The sequence below is a fragment of the Macrobrachium rosenbergii genome, chromosome 3 (genome assembly GCF_040412425.1).
Source record: "Macrobrachium rosenbergii isolate ZJJX-2024 chromosome 3, ASM4041242v1, whole genome shotgun sequence".
Lineage (NCBI taxonomy): Eukaryota > Metazoa > Arthropoda > Malacostraca > Decapoda > Palaemonidae > Macrobrachium > Macrobrachium rosenbergii.
In genome coordinates, this window is record NC_089743.1 from 33255634 (window position 1) to 33272232 (window position 16599).

At 39.3% G+C, this 16599-nt stretch overlaps 2 protein-coding genes across 2 annotated transcripts in view; one reads left to right on the forward strand and one right to left on the reverse strand.

Annotated features, from left to right (window-relative positions):
• LOC136854168 (two pore channel protein 1-like) overlaps positions 1-16599 on the forward strand; it is a 449951-nt gene that overhangs the window by 208512 nt on the left and 224840 nt on the right. The window lies entirely within an intron of this gene.
• The window catches only part of strat (RAB interacting factor STRAT), a 73657-nt gene continuing 58293 nt past the window's right edge, over positions 1236-16599 (reverse strand). Inside the window, exon 3 of the mRNA XM_067130551.1 lies at positions 1236-14648. Coding sequence (XP_066986652.1) covers positions 14472-14648 — 177 coding nt within the window. The 3' untranslated portion in view covers positions 1236-14471. The remainder of the gene's footprint in view (positions 14649-16599) is intronic.

The following is a 16599-nucleotide window of genomic DNA, read 5'->3' on the forward strand; positions in this document are numbered from 1 at the left end:
ATTAAATTTGCTAATAGTCTAGTTTTGTATCTGCATTTTATTCCAGTAGGCCTTTGTCTGAGGATAGATAAAGGGAGAGGAGTCGATGAGAGAGAAAGAATGTGCTGACCCAATGCTGGCCATTGCTACCGGAGGATCTCAGGGATGTAAGATGATATGATGCTGTTCTTAAAACAGATGTAGTAAGAGATTATGACTATAATTGACCTCGTTGAAGGGCATAACAATTGCTAACATGCTTCCACATCCAAAAGTGGAACAGTTTGCCACATGTGAGAACCATCAACCTCCAGTGTATGTCTGTCTGAACCTGGACATGCAGGCAATAGCAAGAGATGCATTCCTACAAGACTGGGATGAATGGAGGACGATATACCTTTTTCATTCATTGTCCCAGATTTCGAAAGCTTTAAACAATCTACTAGTTTTCAAGGGAACTGTTTGCCTATTGGCCATGAATTAGCCAAACAGTATTTGGCTCCTTATTTCTTCAACAACAGGTGACAGTGTACAATCCATTGCCGTCCGTTGTTCTATCCCAAACAGAAAGGGAAGTCATCTGTGCATCTTCCTCTTTAGTATACCGTGAAGATTATTATCCTAACATCGCCAGGTACCTAGTGCAACAACTACGGACTTCATCTATCGAACATACCGGTCTTTATGGAAAATTTGGTTAGATTACCTCCACACTGAGAGCCCAGTTGAAATCTGCTGAAACAGTTACATTTTATTATATACCTTTTGAGGTCAAGCACCTTGCAGTTTCAACAATCATGGCATATGAGACTGCATTGGTGGAACACTCGCCTTGTGGTTTTGGAATTTATTCTAATATAGAAATTGTTCATTCCATTCTCTAGTCTTTTAAACTGCAAAGGTCAGCTCCTGCAAGGTTTCCCATTACTTGGTCTCTGAATAAGGCTCTTAGACTCCTGTCATCTGCTCAATTCATATGCTGTAAAAGGCAGTCTTCTTGATTGCTTTGGCATCATGAGCTTGGATTAGCTTACTGGGCTCTCATAGACAAAGACAACATTTCACTGCTAATACACCTAGTTGTCATTTACCATTGTCTCTTAGCCTATCATTCCTGGCCAAGAATGAGGACCTTTATCTGGGGATTATCAGAATTCAAAATGTGGGCATATGACTGATTGATTTGTATCAAAAACTTGTTTTATCTTATAAGAGCTTTGTGTTTTGAAAAAGGTACTCAAAGGAAAATGAACACGACAAATGCAAAAGTTTTATATTGGAAATGTACATAAAGCTACCATGCAACAATTTGCAGTTATTGCCACTTCTGTATACCTTAGTAAAAAATTCTTTAGCTGTTATTAACTTAAAAAAATACCAAACAATTATTGTCTTAAAGTGGTATAGAAATCCTTCATTGACACTCAATAAAACTGGATATGCTCATTTAATCTGCAGATATGGTTATACCCAGAGCTAATAAACTGATATTTTGTATAAAATTATCAATTGAAGTTGATGACAAGCATTTCTTCAAAGCCCAATAGCAGATGAATATTGCCCCTCAACTATAGTTGAAGGAATTTTAGTTTTCATAATGACAATTTCCTCACTCAGAATACTGTACCTTGAAAAAACTGAGCGTGAAATTATAAATATTCTTCTCCTGACCTTAGAAATGAAATGACCGAAAATGTGACAAAAACTTCCATTACCAAATTGATATAAAAAAATTGAGAACTCACATTTTAATATAAACAAATCACATATCTGTAACCAAGTGCAGAAATGTCTGTTATTTTCTGCTAAGATTGTATGATTTTTCTGCTAACAGAACATAGATAATGGAAAAGGAATACTATGTGCTGTATTCTTTCCATGACCCCATATATCCTATAACCTGCTAAACTTCTGATAACATCAACAATTTCCAACCTCTGAAATAGGTAGAGAATTCTTTAAAAAGCATGTCTGGGTATCAAATTAATTAGATGACTTCTGGAGGGTTTTAAGGGACAATTCAACACATCTAACCCAAGTAGGAATATCTACGTAACAGAGAGCTCTGCCAGTGTTAGCAAATTATGACCAGCAAAATTATGAAAAATTTATGGCATGATTTTCCTTGAAATTTACTGTGCAACAGCTACCATAAATACCATAAAATTATATATAATCACCAGTTCACTTTAGTTTTGCATGATGCAAAAAAACCATTGACAATGTACTGTATATCAATATTTTCTGATTTGTACAAATATTTTCTTACAGTAAAGTAAAAACAAAAAAATGCTTTTTGGCTATCTTACACTAGCCATTGTGACTAATGATGTTGAGCATATTACAATAAAATACAACAATTCAGCTTCAAAATAATACTATCCCACTGTGAAACCGACTTCTGGAGTGATCAAAGAATATACAGCACCATAAAGTTCATGAGCAGTCAGAAAAAATTTAGTTTTAAAAGTACCACAGACAAGTTGTGCCAAGATCCAGAAATGTCAAAGGGTTAATTATTCATGGATTGCTGATGTTGTTAGCTGTGAAGAGACTTAACTCCCACCCCAGCTGTCATAAATAGTGAATTAAATTTGCTCTTATAAATCTACCAAGAATTTAGTTGAATAAACCAGTAATTACTTGTTAATTATAAAAATTTATTTATTAAGTGAATAACCTTACTACATTAATACAACAAAAGCTACTACCGGAAATGGAAACTGAATGAAGCCAATGCATATGTACTACATACAACAAAATGCATTGCATTACAGTATTTTAAATGATCCCTGTTTCCATCACCTTTCTTCATGCATATTATCATTTATTGATCTGTAAATAAGAAAAAATAGTCTTCTTTGCAAAACAGAGAATAAACTGTACTTACAGAATTGTTCAAACACAGCTACAATATTCAGTAATATCATATAGTATGTGGCACCAACGCTTACAAAAAGATAAAAGGTGCTGAAAATTTTACACCTTGAAATCATCATGAGTCTTTTAAATTCCATCAGTATCATATTCATGAAAGTATTCTGAGTAACAAACAAAATTATTTCTTTGAGACTCTAAGACAACAATAAATACCAGTGGCTTGGTAATACTATTGTCTTGGGGTTTCCTAGTCTTCTAACCTTGTTGACCAAAGCTCCGAGAGAGATTCCTCCATGGCACAAACTTCTTTGCCACCTGCACATAGAGAGGTTTCACCGATCTGTAGGGTCCCTATCTCTTTGTGGCTGGAGACCATCAAGTATCTCTTGCGAGAGGAAGGCTTTTCTCATACAGCACAATGACAGAGATGTAAGGCTATCCCAGAAGATCCTCTACGGCCGTGGATCAAGGAAAATGGGCAGTCTGCTGTGATTTGTGCCGTCAGCAAGATTTCTCTCCTGTCGGAACTTCTATTCAAAAAGTAGTGGACTTCCTCATCTTTCTCCATAGGGAAAAACTACTCTCAATTTCAGCCATCAAGGGTTATAGAGCTGCTCTAGGACTACAGTAGTTCTTCGTCTAAAAGGCATGGATCTTACTCGCTCTCCACATGAACCCTTGCGAGGCTAAACAGACAGGAACTTAACCCTCAAGAGGGTTTTCTTACTGACCTTGGCTTCTTCAAAGAGGGTCAGCGAACTACATGGACTCTCTTTTGATGTTAAACATACGAGGGGTTGGAGTTCCGTAGCCTTCGAATTTGTCCTGGAATTCATAGCTAAGGCTCAAAATCCCTCTATTCATGACGACAGATTTGCATCTTTCTCGATACCCTCTCTCCTGTATTTTGTTGGTGATGACCCAGACGAATTGTTATGCCCCGTCACGGCACTGGGTAATTATCTAAAAAGGACTCAGACTCAGACCTGATAGCCGAAGACTTTTGTTAGCACAGGCTGGAACAAGATAGAAGTGTCCAAGAATACAATCTCCTTTTGGCTAAGTGAAATAATTAGACAAGCTTACACCTCTACTAGACATTCAGATGCTGAAACAGTGTATGCAAGAGCAAATGATGTTAGGGGGCCTAACCCCTACCATCGCTTTCAAGAAGAACTTGTCAGTTCACAGGATTTTGAAGGCAGGTACCTGGCTTCGCCAAACCACCTTCACATCTGACCTGAATTTAAGACTTCTGCCATTAAAATAAGCTAATGTAAATACAAGTCAATGTAGGTTTAATGATGGTAAATGTAAAAATCTTTAGGTGTTTTAATGGTGTATCTTATGAAAGTTTTTGAACACATTTCCACTTCACATTATTATGATTTTCCCACTCTTCTTGAATATGTGTAACAGTATTTTTAATTCATGAAGTCATCATCATTACGCCTTGTATTGTTCTGTTTTTGAGGGGTTAGTGTTTATGAAAGTTTTGTTTTATATAAGTAACTTACCAAGTAATTACATTGCTACTAGTTTCACTCGCTTGGCAGCTAAAATTTTGAAATTCATGGGTTGTGCTGTTTTGTTTGGCTAGGTGACTAACCCTGCCCACTTTTGGATTCACTTTGTTTCTGCCAGCTAATGGCTGGATACCAGCTTTTAGCAGCAGCTCTGATTTTGGAATCTGTCTTTTCCTATTGATGTTTCATCTTTTTTGGTGAAGTATTCTTGCTTTGATAGCCTTTCAGCATTATTAGACAGACTGTTTTTTCCATTATTGTGACTTTGACTAATGCGACTTTACCTTATTTACCAATTGTGACTTTAGTTGGCTTGTTTGCCAAATGTCAGACTTAAGTTCAACTAGATTTAGGTATTGCAGCAAAGGCTGTAATATGCATTTGACTAAGGAATCTTATGATTCCCATTCTATCTGCACAGAATGTAGGGGACAAGTTTGTTCAGTAGATTTAAGGTGTAATGAATGTATTGACTGGGACAGTAAGAAGTGGAAGACTTTAAGATCTCATTTAAATAAACTAGCTAGAGATAAGAGGAGGAAAGCGACAGCTAGGTGGATTAGTAAGTGTTTAGCTAGTCAGGAATTTCCTATTGATTATGATACTGATAATGCTAATGTCGAGATTGACATTCCTGTAATTACTGTTGATCCCATACCCAGTTCTCCTTATGTGCAACCTGCTCCTTTACCCAGCTCTCTTGCTTCCGAACCCAACCCCATTGCCAGCCTCGAGTGTAAAATCGATAAAAGGTTCAGGTTAATTGTGGAGTCTGTTGCACAGTTAGCCTCATTGGTTAAGGTCCTTATAGACAATAAGAATGATTCAGAGCGCTTAGTGCCAGTGCAGTGTTGGTGGAGTGCCCAATTGCTCCTAGTGTTAGTGATGTGTTGGTGGAGGAGGTGGCTGCCCTTCCTGCCGATTCTCCTAGGCAAAGGTCAATGTCATACTCCCCTAAACCTGGGAGGAGTCAGAGCGGTAGCCTAAGGGAAGTCGGTGGGGTCTGCCCACAGGTAGTCACCCCCTCGGTTGGACCTGTTGTTGAGTCCCAGGTTGCAGCCAAGCACCACTGGAAAGGTATATCCTTGGATGTGCATCATCTTTCATCTACCTCTGATGATTCTTCTCCCAGGTGCCAATGGCGTTTTATGGATGAATCACGCCCTTTGAAAAGGCATGCTGGTGATGTGTCGCATTCTCCTCCAGTGCCGTGTAAGAGATTCAGGCTTTGCCCACTTCCAGCAAAACAAGCACCCTCTGTGGTAGACCTGATTCAGGGCAGGCTCGACGGTATTTTGGGCCTGTTAAGAAAGGCGTCATCGGCGCCCCAACCCACGGACTTAGCTTTGTCTCCTTTATCCTCGGACGAGAAAGAAGCGGTTATTGCTCAAGACACTCGTCCTTCAGCTTATGCGTCGCTGGTAAGGTATATTCTAGCCACCTTCCCAAGTTTCTTTTCGCCTGCAGCTCCTTCTTTGCCCATGTCTGCTTTTCTTATGGAGTCACAGGCTTCCGATTCTTTGAGACTGCCCAAGTTAGTGCTTTCTTCTTTTGCTAAGAAAGCCTTCAGTGATATTGATGGATGGCTGGCGGAGAAGAGGGAACAGGGTAGAGCCATCTTCAGCTTCCCCCCTACTAGATTGCCTAAGAGGAAACAGCTTCCTTATGCTACTGGGGGAAGCTCCTGCTCTGGAAGTTTCTGCCTCCTCCCAGGGAGACTTCTCCGGGCTGATCGATTCCTCTTGCAGATCTGCTTTTGCATCAGCAGAGACTATGTTCAGTTCGACGGAACTCTCAGATCCTCTCAAAAACTTACTCCAAGTCTTTGAAGTTTTGAGTTTTCTTGATTGGGCAGTCGGCTCCCTGTGTTAGTTTGCTGGTTAATTTTTCCTGTTAATTTAATATTTTGTGTAATATTTTGTGTAAATCCAGCAGGCAAGGTTATGACCCTATATTCATCAGAAATTATTTCATTGTTTACAACATGTTCCAGGGTTATGACGCGCGTGCATACCTGATCCGATGGGAGAAATATGGTTCCAAAATAGCTGAATTTTTTTTTTTTTTTTTTTTTTTTTTGATGAAAAACTCAATAAAAATAATTTACATTGTTTTCAATACACCCAAAGCAGTAAAGTATGGTGTTCTTGGGATTTTCGACGATTTTTCAGTTTACGACGCGGCATAAAAACGGAACCCCGTTGTAAATCAGGGACTGCCTGTACTTTAGTCCCAGTAAGTTTCAGCATAGCTTGTTTTCCTCCTCTCCGGTGATTTGTTTGTTACACTCCTGTTATGACTATTTTATCCTTTGCATGGGTGTGTGTTATGGTGATGTATGGGAGTGTTTTAGCCAGTGGAATCAGTCGTCTTCTGGGCCTCATTGGCAGAGTGCTTTCTTTTTGGAATACAGCAAGTACCTTTTGGAATTCAGCTATATTCAGCCGTTACTTTTTGGATCTTCTTGCTGACAGCAGCCGTCAGTCTTCTTGGATTACAGATCTTCAACAATCCACATGCACTCCTGGCCCAGTATAAGCCAAGGGGTTCTCTCTCAGACCAAGTAATACAATTACACCTGTTTAATTTGGAAACAATCCTGGTGCATCAATCCACATGCACTCCTGGCCCAGTATAAGCCAAGGGGTTCTCTCTGAGTCCAGGTAATAAATTACCCCAATTTAATTTGAGAATGATCATGGAGCATCAATCCACAGATTTGTGATTGATAGTGGAGTAGGCTGGGAGAGAAGTTCATCAACCTATTTTGAAGTGTGTTCATTAGAGTTATAAGGAAATGCTACAGTGGCCACACAATAGGAAAAATTTAGTCTATTCGTTAGGCTGTTCTGTCTTTTTGATTATCTCTGCCTTTCTGAGCCCCCTTATTTTTGAAGAGTGGGTGTATTGTTGTCTATCTTTACTCGTATAGAAGCGTTGGTTTTGGTTATTTAAGTTTAGGGTGATTGTTACTCTATTCATTTTTCTATGTATATTGAGGATCAGGAGTAACTTCTGTCTGGAGATTTATGTATTAAATATTAATATTTTTCTGTTTTTGTATGCCCCCCATAATTAATTTTGGCACACATTGCCATTCTTATTTAGCTATTCCACTGATTGTGGACTTTGCTGGTATTTAAGTGAACACATTTGTTAAGAGAATTTTTTTTTTTTTTTTTTTTTTTTTAGTGACTGTCAAAGAAGGATGTCATACCTGTTATTCCTGAAGATAGTGCCTCCGACTGGTTGGGGGTCCTCTCATGATTTGACAAAGGGATCAAGGATGGTTCCCAGGATTTAGCTTCCCTGTACACTATGGGAGTCCTTAAAAAGAGGGAACTGTGGTGTTCCTATACCTCTAAGGGAGTAACTCCCTCACAAAAATTGGCTCTTCTGTTTTCCCCGCTGGCTGGTCATCACCTATTCCCGTAGGCTACAGTTCTGGAGATTTCTTTAGATCTTCAGAAGAAGAGCACTCAAGACCTTGCCCAATCCTCTAGGCAGCCTAAAGAGATGCCCTCTCATGCCTCCAGGACAGTCTCCCTTTGCAGACGAGTCCCTTTCATGGCAGAAGACAGAGATTTTTCTCTAGATCTCACTCTTTCAGCAAGTTTGTCTCCAGAGCCATTAAGAAATCCTCAGCCTGTTCTGTCTCTCACAAGTGAGAATTTCATCCTCCAAACTTCTGTAGGAGCCAGGCTCCTTCTCTTCTGACAGAAGTGGAGAGAGAGTGGGGCATATCCCTGGACTGTCAATGTCCTGAGGAAAGGTTATACCATCCCCTTCAAAGAAAAGCCACTTTCAGTCAGCTCTCCAATAACCTTTTCAGCTTACTCCGAAGGCTCGAAGAAGTCTTTGACCCTCTCAGAAGTAGTGTTGTCACTTCTCAAGAAGGGGCCGATAGAAATGGTAGAGAACGTGAACTCCCTGGGGTTCTACAAATGTCTTTTTGTGATGCCCAATTGTCCTCATACAAAAGACAAAATTCAAGATTGAGGCAAATCGAATCATCACGTCATCCATTCACCAGGGAGACTGGATGACATCAGTAGATATGCAGGACGCATACTTCCACATTCCAATACATCGGGATTCAAGGAAGTTTCTGAGGTTCGTGTACGGGAACAAAGTGTTCCAGTTCCATGCGCTGTGTTTCGGGTTATCGACGGCACCGCAAGTGTCTACCAGAGTTCTCGCTCTCCTAGCGAAATGGCTCTATCTGATGGGAATCAAGAGCTCCCTCTATTTGGACGATTGGCTCCTTCAGGCCCAATCAAGGGAAAAATGTTCGGAGGACCTTCAAAAGACCCTCCTCCTGGCCCAGGATCTGGGATTGATGATTAACTTTCAGAAGTCTCAGTTGATTCCGTCACAATGGGTTCTTTATTTAGGGATGATAATAGGCTCTCGGAGTTTTCGGGTTTCTCCCTCCCCGAAAAGAATAAAGTCGTGCCTCAACACAATAAGCAGATTTCTTCTTCTGGATCAATGCTCTGCCAACGAATGGATGATCCTTCTGGGGACGTTATCATCCATAGAACAGTTCGTCTTCTGGGCAGGTTTCATATAAGACCACTTCAATTCTTTTTAAGAATCAGCTGAAACAGGAAAAAATACCCAGACTCATTCGTGTTCCGAGTGACTCCCGAGATAAAAGAAAACCTGCGTTGGTGGAGCTTAGAAGAAAAGTTGTCGCAAGGGAAATCCCTCCTTCCGTTGAACCCCAACCTAGAAGTCTTCTCAGACACTTCGAACCTAGGTTGGGGAGCTCTGTTGGGGAGCAAGGAAATTTCAGAGGCCTTGTCCCCAGAACAAAGAAATTGGCATATAAATGTCAAGGAACTGAAGGCAGTTTATCTGGGGTTCCAATTTTTATGGAAGAAGCATGTAACAAGACAGTCACAGTGCACTCCAACAGTACGACTGCCCTGCCATACATCAAAAACCAAGGGGAACACACTCTTTCTTCCTTTACAAAACAGCAAGGGATCTTCTGCTTTAGGCAGAACAATTTCAGGTCAAGCTTCTTATGTGCTTCATTCAAGGGAAGTTCAGTGTTCTGGGAGATGAATTAAGCCACCAGAAACAAGTGTTACCCAAGGAGTGGACTCTGGATCCTCAGGTTTGCTCGGATCTATGGAAGCTGTGGGTGACTCCGTTCATAGACCTGTTCGTGACTTCCATGAACCATTGTCTCCCCTTGTTTTGCTCACCAGTCCTGGATCCTTTAGCACGGGCAACTGATGCCATACTTCAGGACTCATCAAATAATCACCTTTATGCTTTCCCCCCATCAGTATGGTAAGACAGGTGAACAACAAGTTCCAGACTCATCAAAATCTGTCAATGATTCTAGTTGCTCCTTTTTGGCCAACAAAGGAATGGTTCCTGGACCTTCTCGACCTCCTTGTGGACTTTCCGAGACTGCTACCTCAAAAACCTCATCTTGTAAAATAACCCCACTTCTGGTACTTTCATCAGGGGTTGTCTACTCTGCCCCTGACAGGCTACAAACTATCAGGAAACTTCTTAGAAAGAAGGGGTTTTCAAGATCAGCTTCGCAAGTTATTGCCAAATGCAGGCGGCAGTCCTCCGATAAGAGTGTTGTCTTCTCAGACATCTAGAGCTGAAATAGCAGACTTTATATCTTAAGACTGGTAGAAACCTGTCATCTTCGACAATCAAGGGTTATAGGGCCATGTTAAGCTCTGTCTTCAGACAGAGAGGAGTGGATCTTTCCTCTAACCAGGATTTATCAGATCTAATCAGATCGTTTGACACCACAAGACAGAAGGAGGTAGCAGTAGTGCCATGGAACCTAGACATGGTTCTTAAGTGGTTGTCTGGGCCCCAATTTGAACCCGTGCATTCGATTTCCTGAGATATCCAACTAGAAAGACCCTAGTCTAAAGCGACCGCAAAACGAATCAGTGAGGTCTATGCAATAGACAGAAGAGCAGGCTTCTCCTAAGGGAATGCTGTCTGTTTCTTCTCTATGGAATTTTTGGCCAAAAACAAGTCCATTTCCAAACCATGTCCTTGTTCCTTTGTAATTAAAAGTTTGTCTGAAATTTTAAGTCCAAATGAGGAAGAGAGAGTATTGTGTTCTGTGAGAGCTCTAAGGTTTTATCTTTACAGAACAAAGAAGATTCATGATCCTTCGAACGCATTATGGTGTTCTGTTAAGAATCCTTCTCGGCCACTTTCGAACCTCATCTCGGAAGCCAGTTCTTCAATTGAAGATGAGGTTTTTCCCCTTGTGTAAAGTGAAGGCTCATGAAATTAGAGCTTTAGCCTCTTCATTGGCATTCAAGCATAATTTGTCTCTCCTCTATATTGCAAGCGACTTTTTGGAAATGCAAGTTGGTGTTTGCAGCACATTATTTGAAGGAAATTGAAACAGTTTACGATAATTGCAGTACTTTGGGTCCATTTTTGGTGGCTGGCATGGTGTTGGGGGAAGAAGCGTAGGAAGCATCCCTTCCTTCCTTTCATTGGCTTGAATTGACGTTGTTGAGTTTTTAAGGGAGCCTGAGGGTATAGTGTACTGGAGTGCCATCCAGTCCTTTTTGGTATTGGGTGACGTTTATTTTGATGTATTTTCTGTACTGCGTCCTGGGCAGGGGCAACATAATTACCTTTGTCAGCAATTGGAATCATCCTTGCTACGAGGTGCCCACTAATATAGTAGGCGAGCCTCGGCTATACCGCCACGCCTCTATATGATAAGGAGAGCGCCAATAAAGGCAGTACCTTCCTGCAGCAGCTCCATTATCAGGTAAGGAAACAACATGCATTTTTAATACTAGCAATCTTTTCTGTTCTCAAATTCATTATCATTACTAATGTTTTGGGGTAGATTTGTTCATGTATCCCACCTCCTGTCAATGTAATCACTTGGTAAGTTACTTATATAAAAATGACATTTTTATGATAAAATACAGTTTTATATATACTTATCAAGTAATTACATGATTGGAGCCCTCCCTCCTCCCCTCACATGAACATTAAGGCATAAACAAATTGAATCCTTTTGTTAGTTGATCCTCTCTTACCCCAGAGGTGGGCGGGGTTGGTCACCTAGCCAAACAAAACAGTGTGACACACGAATTTCAAAATTTTAGCTGCCGAGCGAGTGAAACTAGTAGCAATGTAATTACTTGGTAAGTATATATAAAACTTTATTTTTTGATAAACATGTCATTTTTGTAAAATAACCATATTTAAACTTATTCTTTGAAATTGCCAATAAATAATGGTCCTCATTGGAGTTCCTATTCTTTATCTTCACTTGTTAGCTCAGCTCAGCCCACCAGATTCTCCTTCAGTTCTGTGCCAGTGTCAGTCAGCACTGTTTTATTCATATATCACATAACCTAAATATTTTTCATTGTTAACAGCAAGCTGCTTTATTCAGTGACAAATGACTACACCTCCAATTTTTGTCCACACATCTAATACTGTACAATAAAAAACTGAAATTCAAACAGAAAAACCATCCTGGAAAGGTTGCAGCTTAAGAACACAGTTGCCTAAAGCTAATTTTTGTATTTTCTCATTATTCAGTAGCCTAAAATTATCCAAACTGAGAACTGGTGGAAACAAAATCCAAACATTGTCCTGCCAAAAACACTTTGTCATGGGCCACTGAAACTTTCTATTATATATTTTCTTATTCTAACCAGGAAATTCTTTGTATCAACACTGGAATATCAGAAAAAATATCAGAAAGTTATAATACAAAAGCTGAAAATCTTTCTTGCTCATCCTGTAAATTTTGCTGCCAAGACAACTAAATCTGTTTTTTCACAGAATGGCATCATCTGTCATTCTGCCATTTCTCTTTCCACTCCTCTTACTGAAATTTCTTTCAGCTCTCTTCTTGTTTTGGGGATTTTAATTACTAAATAGTACAGGTGTTGAAGAATAAGAACAGAAAAGTGGAATACTGATAAGCGTCACTAATCATATAATTACGCAGGAGCCATAGCCTATACTGTAATCCAAAATAAAAAGGCACCATGCATTTGTAATAATTTAATTAAAATTGAAGAATAGTTTGGGAATTGTTTGGACTATGGAGGAAGCAGACCTCTATACAAACATGGCAAGACTGAAAAATTGGCAATACAGAATGTCTCCTTGAAGAGGACAACATTGTCAGTGCATCTCAAATGGTGCACTGTAAGCATTACTATGGATGTTTGTAGCGTTCTTTGGTCCCTAGTTGCTTCCACTTTTTAGCCTTTTACTTTCAACTGTTAGTACTTAGTGCACCTGTCAGGTTTCTCCCATTTCCACATTCAGATCCTTGTACTTCATTTTGTTTATCTTCTAGATCACTTCATCTTCCTGTCCAACAACTCCAGCTCCCATTATTTCACTGTCATAAGCACTGAAGTCTTAGGCGCCCCAGAGCTTGGCTTGACAGCTTAAATTTCATAAATTACAATTGCAAATACAGTGTCAAAGAATGAGAAAGGGAAGATCTTATTGTAAATTAGTGTGAGACACTGAGCATTGCTAGTTTCATGTGCCTTCTAAAAGGATTTGCTCTCACACAAAAAATAAAAATTACAGGAAGGTCAAGTTTTAAGTTAGACAGGTGGAAAAGAAGAGATAAAACTAGAGGCAAAGTCAATGCAGCTGGGACTGAGAGGGCACTGCAAAGAACATTTCATACCACCAACTGTAATTGGTACCTGTCCAAAGGGAGGACAAGGCTAAAAAGCTGTTGGTGGAAACATACAAAACTTCGGAAGACAAGGATAAAAAGCTGTTGGTGGAAATATACAAAAGAAAATACCAATTATAAAGATTCAATTGTATAGCAAAAACTGCATAACTCAAAATTGGTAAAAAAAATTAATAAACAATGAGATAAACTAGCCAAAATTACTAAAGGTGTTTTCAAGCAATTTCAGTAGAGTATTTCATTCTTTCTGGTAAAATTATGGAATGTGTACGACAGGAAACAATATTATACAATGCTAAATAGTTCCACAATTGTCCTTTACAAAACTTGACCATGTGTAGTAGAAATGACAATAACAAGCCTATTGTACATCCTTTCTTAAGATCATTTGAAGGAAATAGTGTGGCGGGTAAACAACCATGAAAAACAATGCATCAGTATCTAGCTCCAGGATATGGTTATGAAATTATACGGCATCACAAGGTAAAAAAGCAAGAGAGAAACGTGACCACCTGAGTATTACAAGGCAATATAAACTTGATCCTCAATTGACTAAAACACATTCACTTCCTCTTAAAATACTACAATAACTGGCTGTTAGATTCTCCTTCAAAACAGTGAAAATATTATGGCCAAGGGCCAGAAACTATTAGGCCCCTTTAACAAGCTTCCTTGAGCAAATTACAACAAATTTCCAGGAGTTATAATAAAAGCAGATAGAATGACACATTTTCAAGTTAATGTTACAGGGGTAACCGACAAAAAAGTTGTGACATAATTATGAACATCCCATTTTCTATTGTATTACATTTACCTATTTTATTACTACACACCATGAAAGACAGCCTATATGCCTATCAAAATACAATGGATGTATGCCTGGAGTACTAATTCTTTAACAAAATTAATACAAATCAGGAACATGTAAGATGTATCATTTGTTTTAATTTTATCACAAAGTTCACTTAACAATACCATACATTAGCTATCACTAAGAAAAAAGACTTAAGCTGGATTAATGGACAAATAATTTTATACATCATTATACTTAAAATCATTTGGTCATGATAACGTCAAGATTATTGCACCAAACTCAAGCAGAATAATCAACATATTCCTTCTGTAAAAGTACATATATATTGCTAATCACATATAGTGTTGTGAAAATATTTTATACACAAAGTATCTATCAACTTATGGATAAAAGTATGTGAAAAATATTAAATACAAATTCTGTGAGTACTGTAAATGTATTCAGAAGACTGCAAAACCTTTTTCTGTTTTTTTTTTTTTTTTTTTTTTTTTTTTTTTTAAGTAAACCACACAGATGAATCTTGTGCATGTTCTGAGTTGCCAGTTTGGTTAAGTTATTAAAATTACAGGCAAGGCTACGTATGTTTCACCCTGGCAAGTGCAACATAGCTCTTTCTAGTATTGTTATCATGCCATCCGACGGGGCCACGTTCACAGTCTGCACACACTAAATACTTGGTGCTTCCAACAGTGTGTGAGAAACCAATGTTGTCAAAGGTAAACATGTCATCCACAACCCACCACTCATCAAGCTAAAAAGGGGAAAATAAGTTTGAGTGTAACAATGCTTTATTACCTGAAATAAAAGCAACATTAAATTTAAAGTATTAACACTTTCAAGGTTTACTTGACCTAATACAGTCTGTAGTTTGTAACATCAGCACACAACAAAATAACAGACTTTCCTCTGAAAAACTCAAGCTGCTACAGGCATGAATTTCCACTGCAAGTATTAATTGTTTGTTGAGACCATCAAATGATATTACATTGGATTTTCCTTTTAAAGGCTTAGTTGTAAAGTGAGTTCTCTCTGCCAATTTATGTTTTGTGCATTATCTGCCTGAATTCCCAGCCCAACATAGTATTCATCTAAGCCATTTTCCAAGACTTTCTAGTCTCCTCATCCCTCCTCATCTCGTGGCCATCAAGGAATCATGCACAGACATGCTAAAAGTGAAATACAGACAAAACTATCACCAGAGAGATGAAGAAACAGCAACGTACAACAACCAAAGGTCAAACATATAACTGCAGAGCAGTGACATCTTCTCTTGAAAGGAGGAAGAAAAAGTGAAGATATATAGCCAGGTCACTGGTTGTACTACTCACTCAAACCTGGCTTCCACCAACAAATGAACTGGCTTTGGGCCAAAGAATACTCTCATATAAAAGACAAACCTTGTTGGAACAAACATATTTTGTTTCATCGCAGTGCTTGTAACTAGTAGGGATCTTTCAGACTGGGACATAAAAAGCATTTACTGTCCAAGTCAGATATAGTTGCAAATAGCCTGGGAAGCCCACATCTCATGACAATGCCACAAATGAGATGTGACATTGAATCATGGTGAAGGGTCAAAAGTAAAACATGGCTTGTCACACCTACAGGCAAAACCAAGTATATACAACCACCTTTGAGTAATTTCACAAAAACAGAAAGTTCTTGACCGAACTGTCAGGGAACAGGACTAAATCAGAAGGATCATAAATTAACACATCCTTCACATCCACTTGCAGTCAGAAAGATCCTTCATACCTACATCTCGTTTTTCATAAATATATTAGCAAGGAGGCAGACAACCATTTGGACCTGGACAACAGATGCACATCTGAGTAAAAGCACAATTTACTAGCCTTAGCAACCTCTTCCATAATGCCCATTCATGCCTGTTAAAAACAGCAAGCAACTCACAAAGAAAGCAAGATTATGTTTAGAAGTAGACCCCTTCACTGAAAAAGAGTGACACCTAAGAAGAGCAACCCTTTATCTTATAAAATCTCTGAAGTCGCTAATAGAAGTCACTGATTTACAAGAAAAGAGTAAGAAGCTGCCACAGAACAATTGTGACCTTGGTGTTTTCTCTTTCTTCCATCCTAAGGCTGAGATGGCCATAGCCAATGGAAGATCAAACCCCTTTATTGGATGAATCATTAGTTTGGCAGATGAAGATTCCTTCTTGGTTTGGGGGGGGGGGGGGGCACTCACCCAACTGGGCACGTTGGAGAAGGAGTCTTTGTCCTGCAGAGCCACTGAAGTACTGTATCTTGGTTGGCTTCACCAGTATGCTCAACTAGCACAATCCAGTTCTTCTTGGCATAAAAGCAAGCTTTGGTAACAGGAACTGAAAACATCTTCCATGTCTAAAGCATCTCTGGAATATCAGAAGGCTTTGGTATAATTGTGATTATCTGCAATGAAGGCATCTTCAGAGTGGATGATTGGCAATCACCTGGTTTCTTTTCCAGGGTCATAGGAACCAAGCTAATCTTGGTGATAGCAATTCCCTCATCTCTTCCTGCATTCAGGAAGAACTGGCAACAACACCACATCTCTTGAAGGAGAGGGCAAAGCAGAGATGGTATATGGTGACCTCACTGCAACAGCAAACCAATAGAAGACTCCTCCTATCACTGTCTCTTAGAAGAGCACTGCTGCTTTGACCCTCTACAGGTGTGGCCATGGTGGAGGACTCTTTCTTGGAA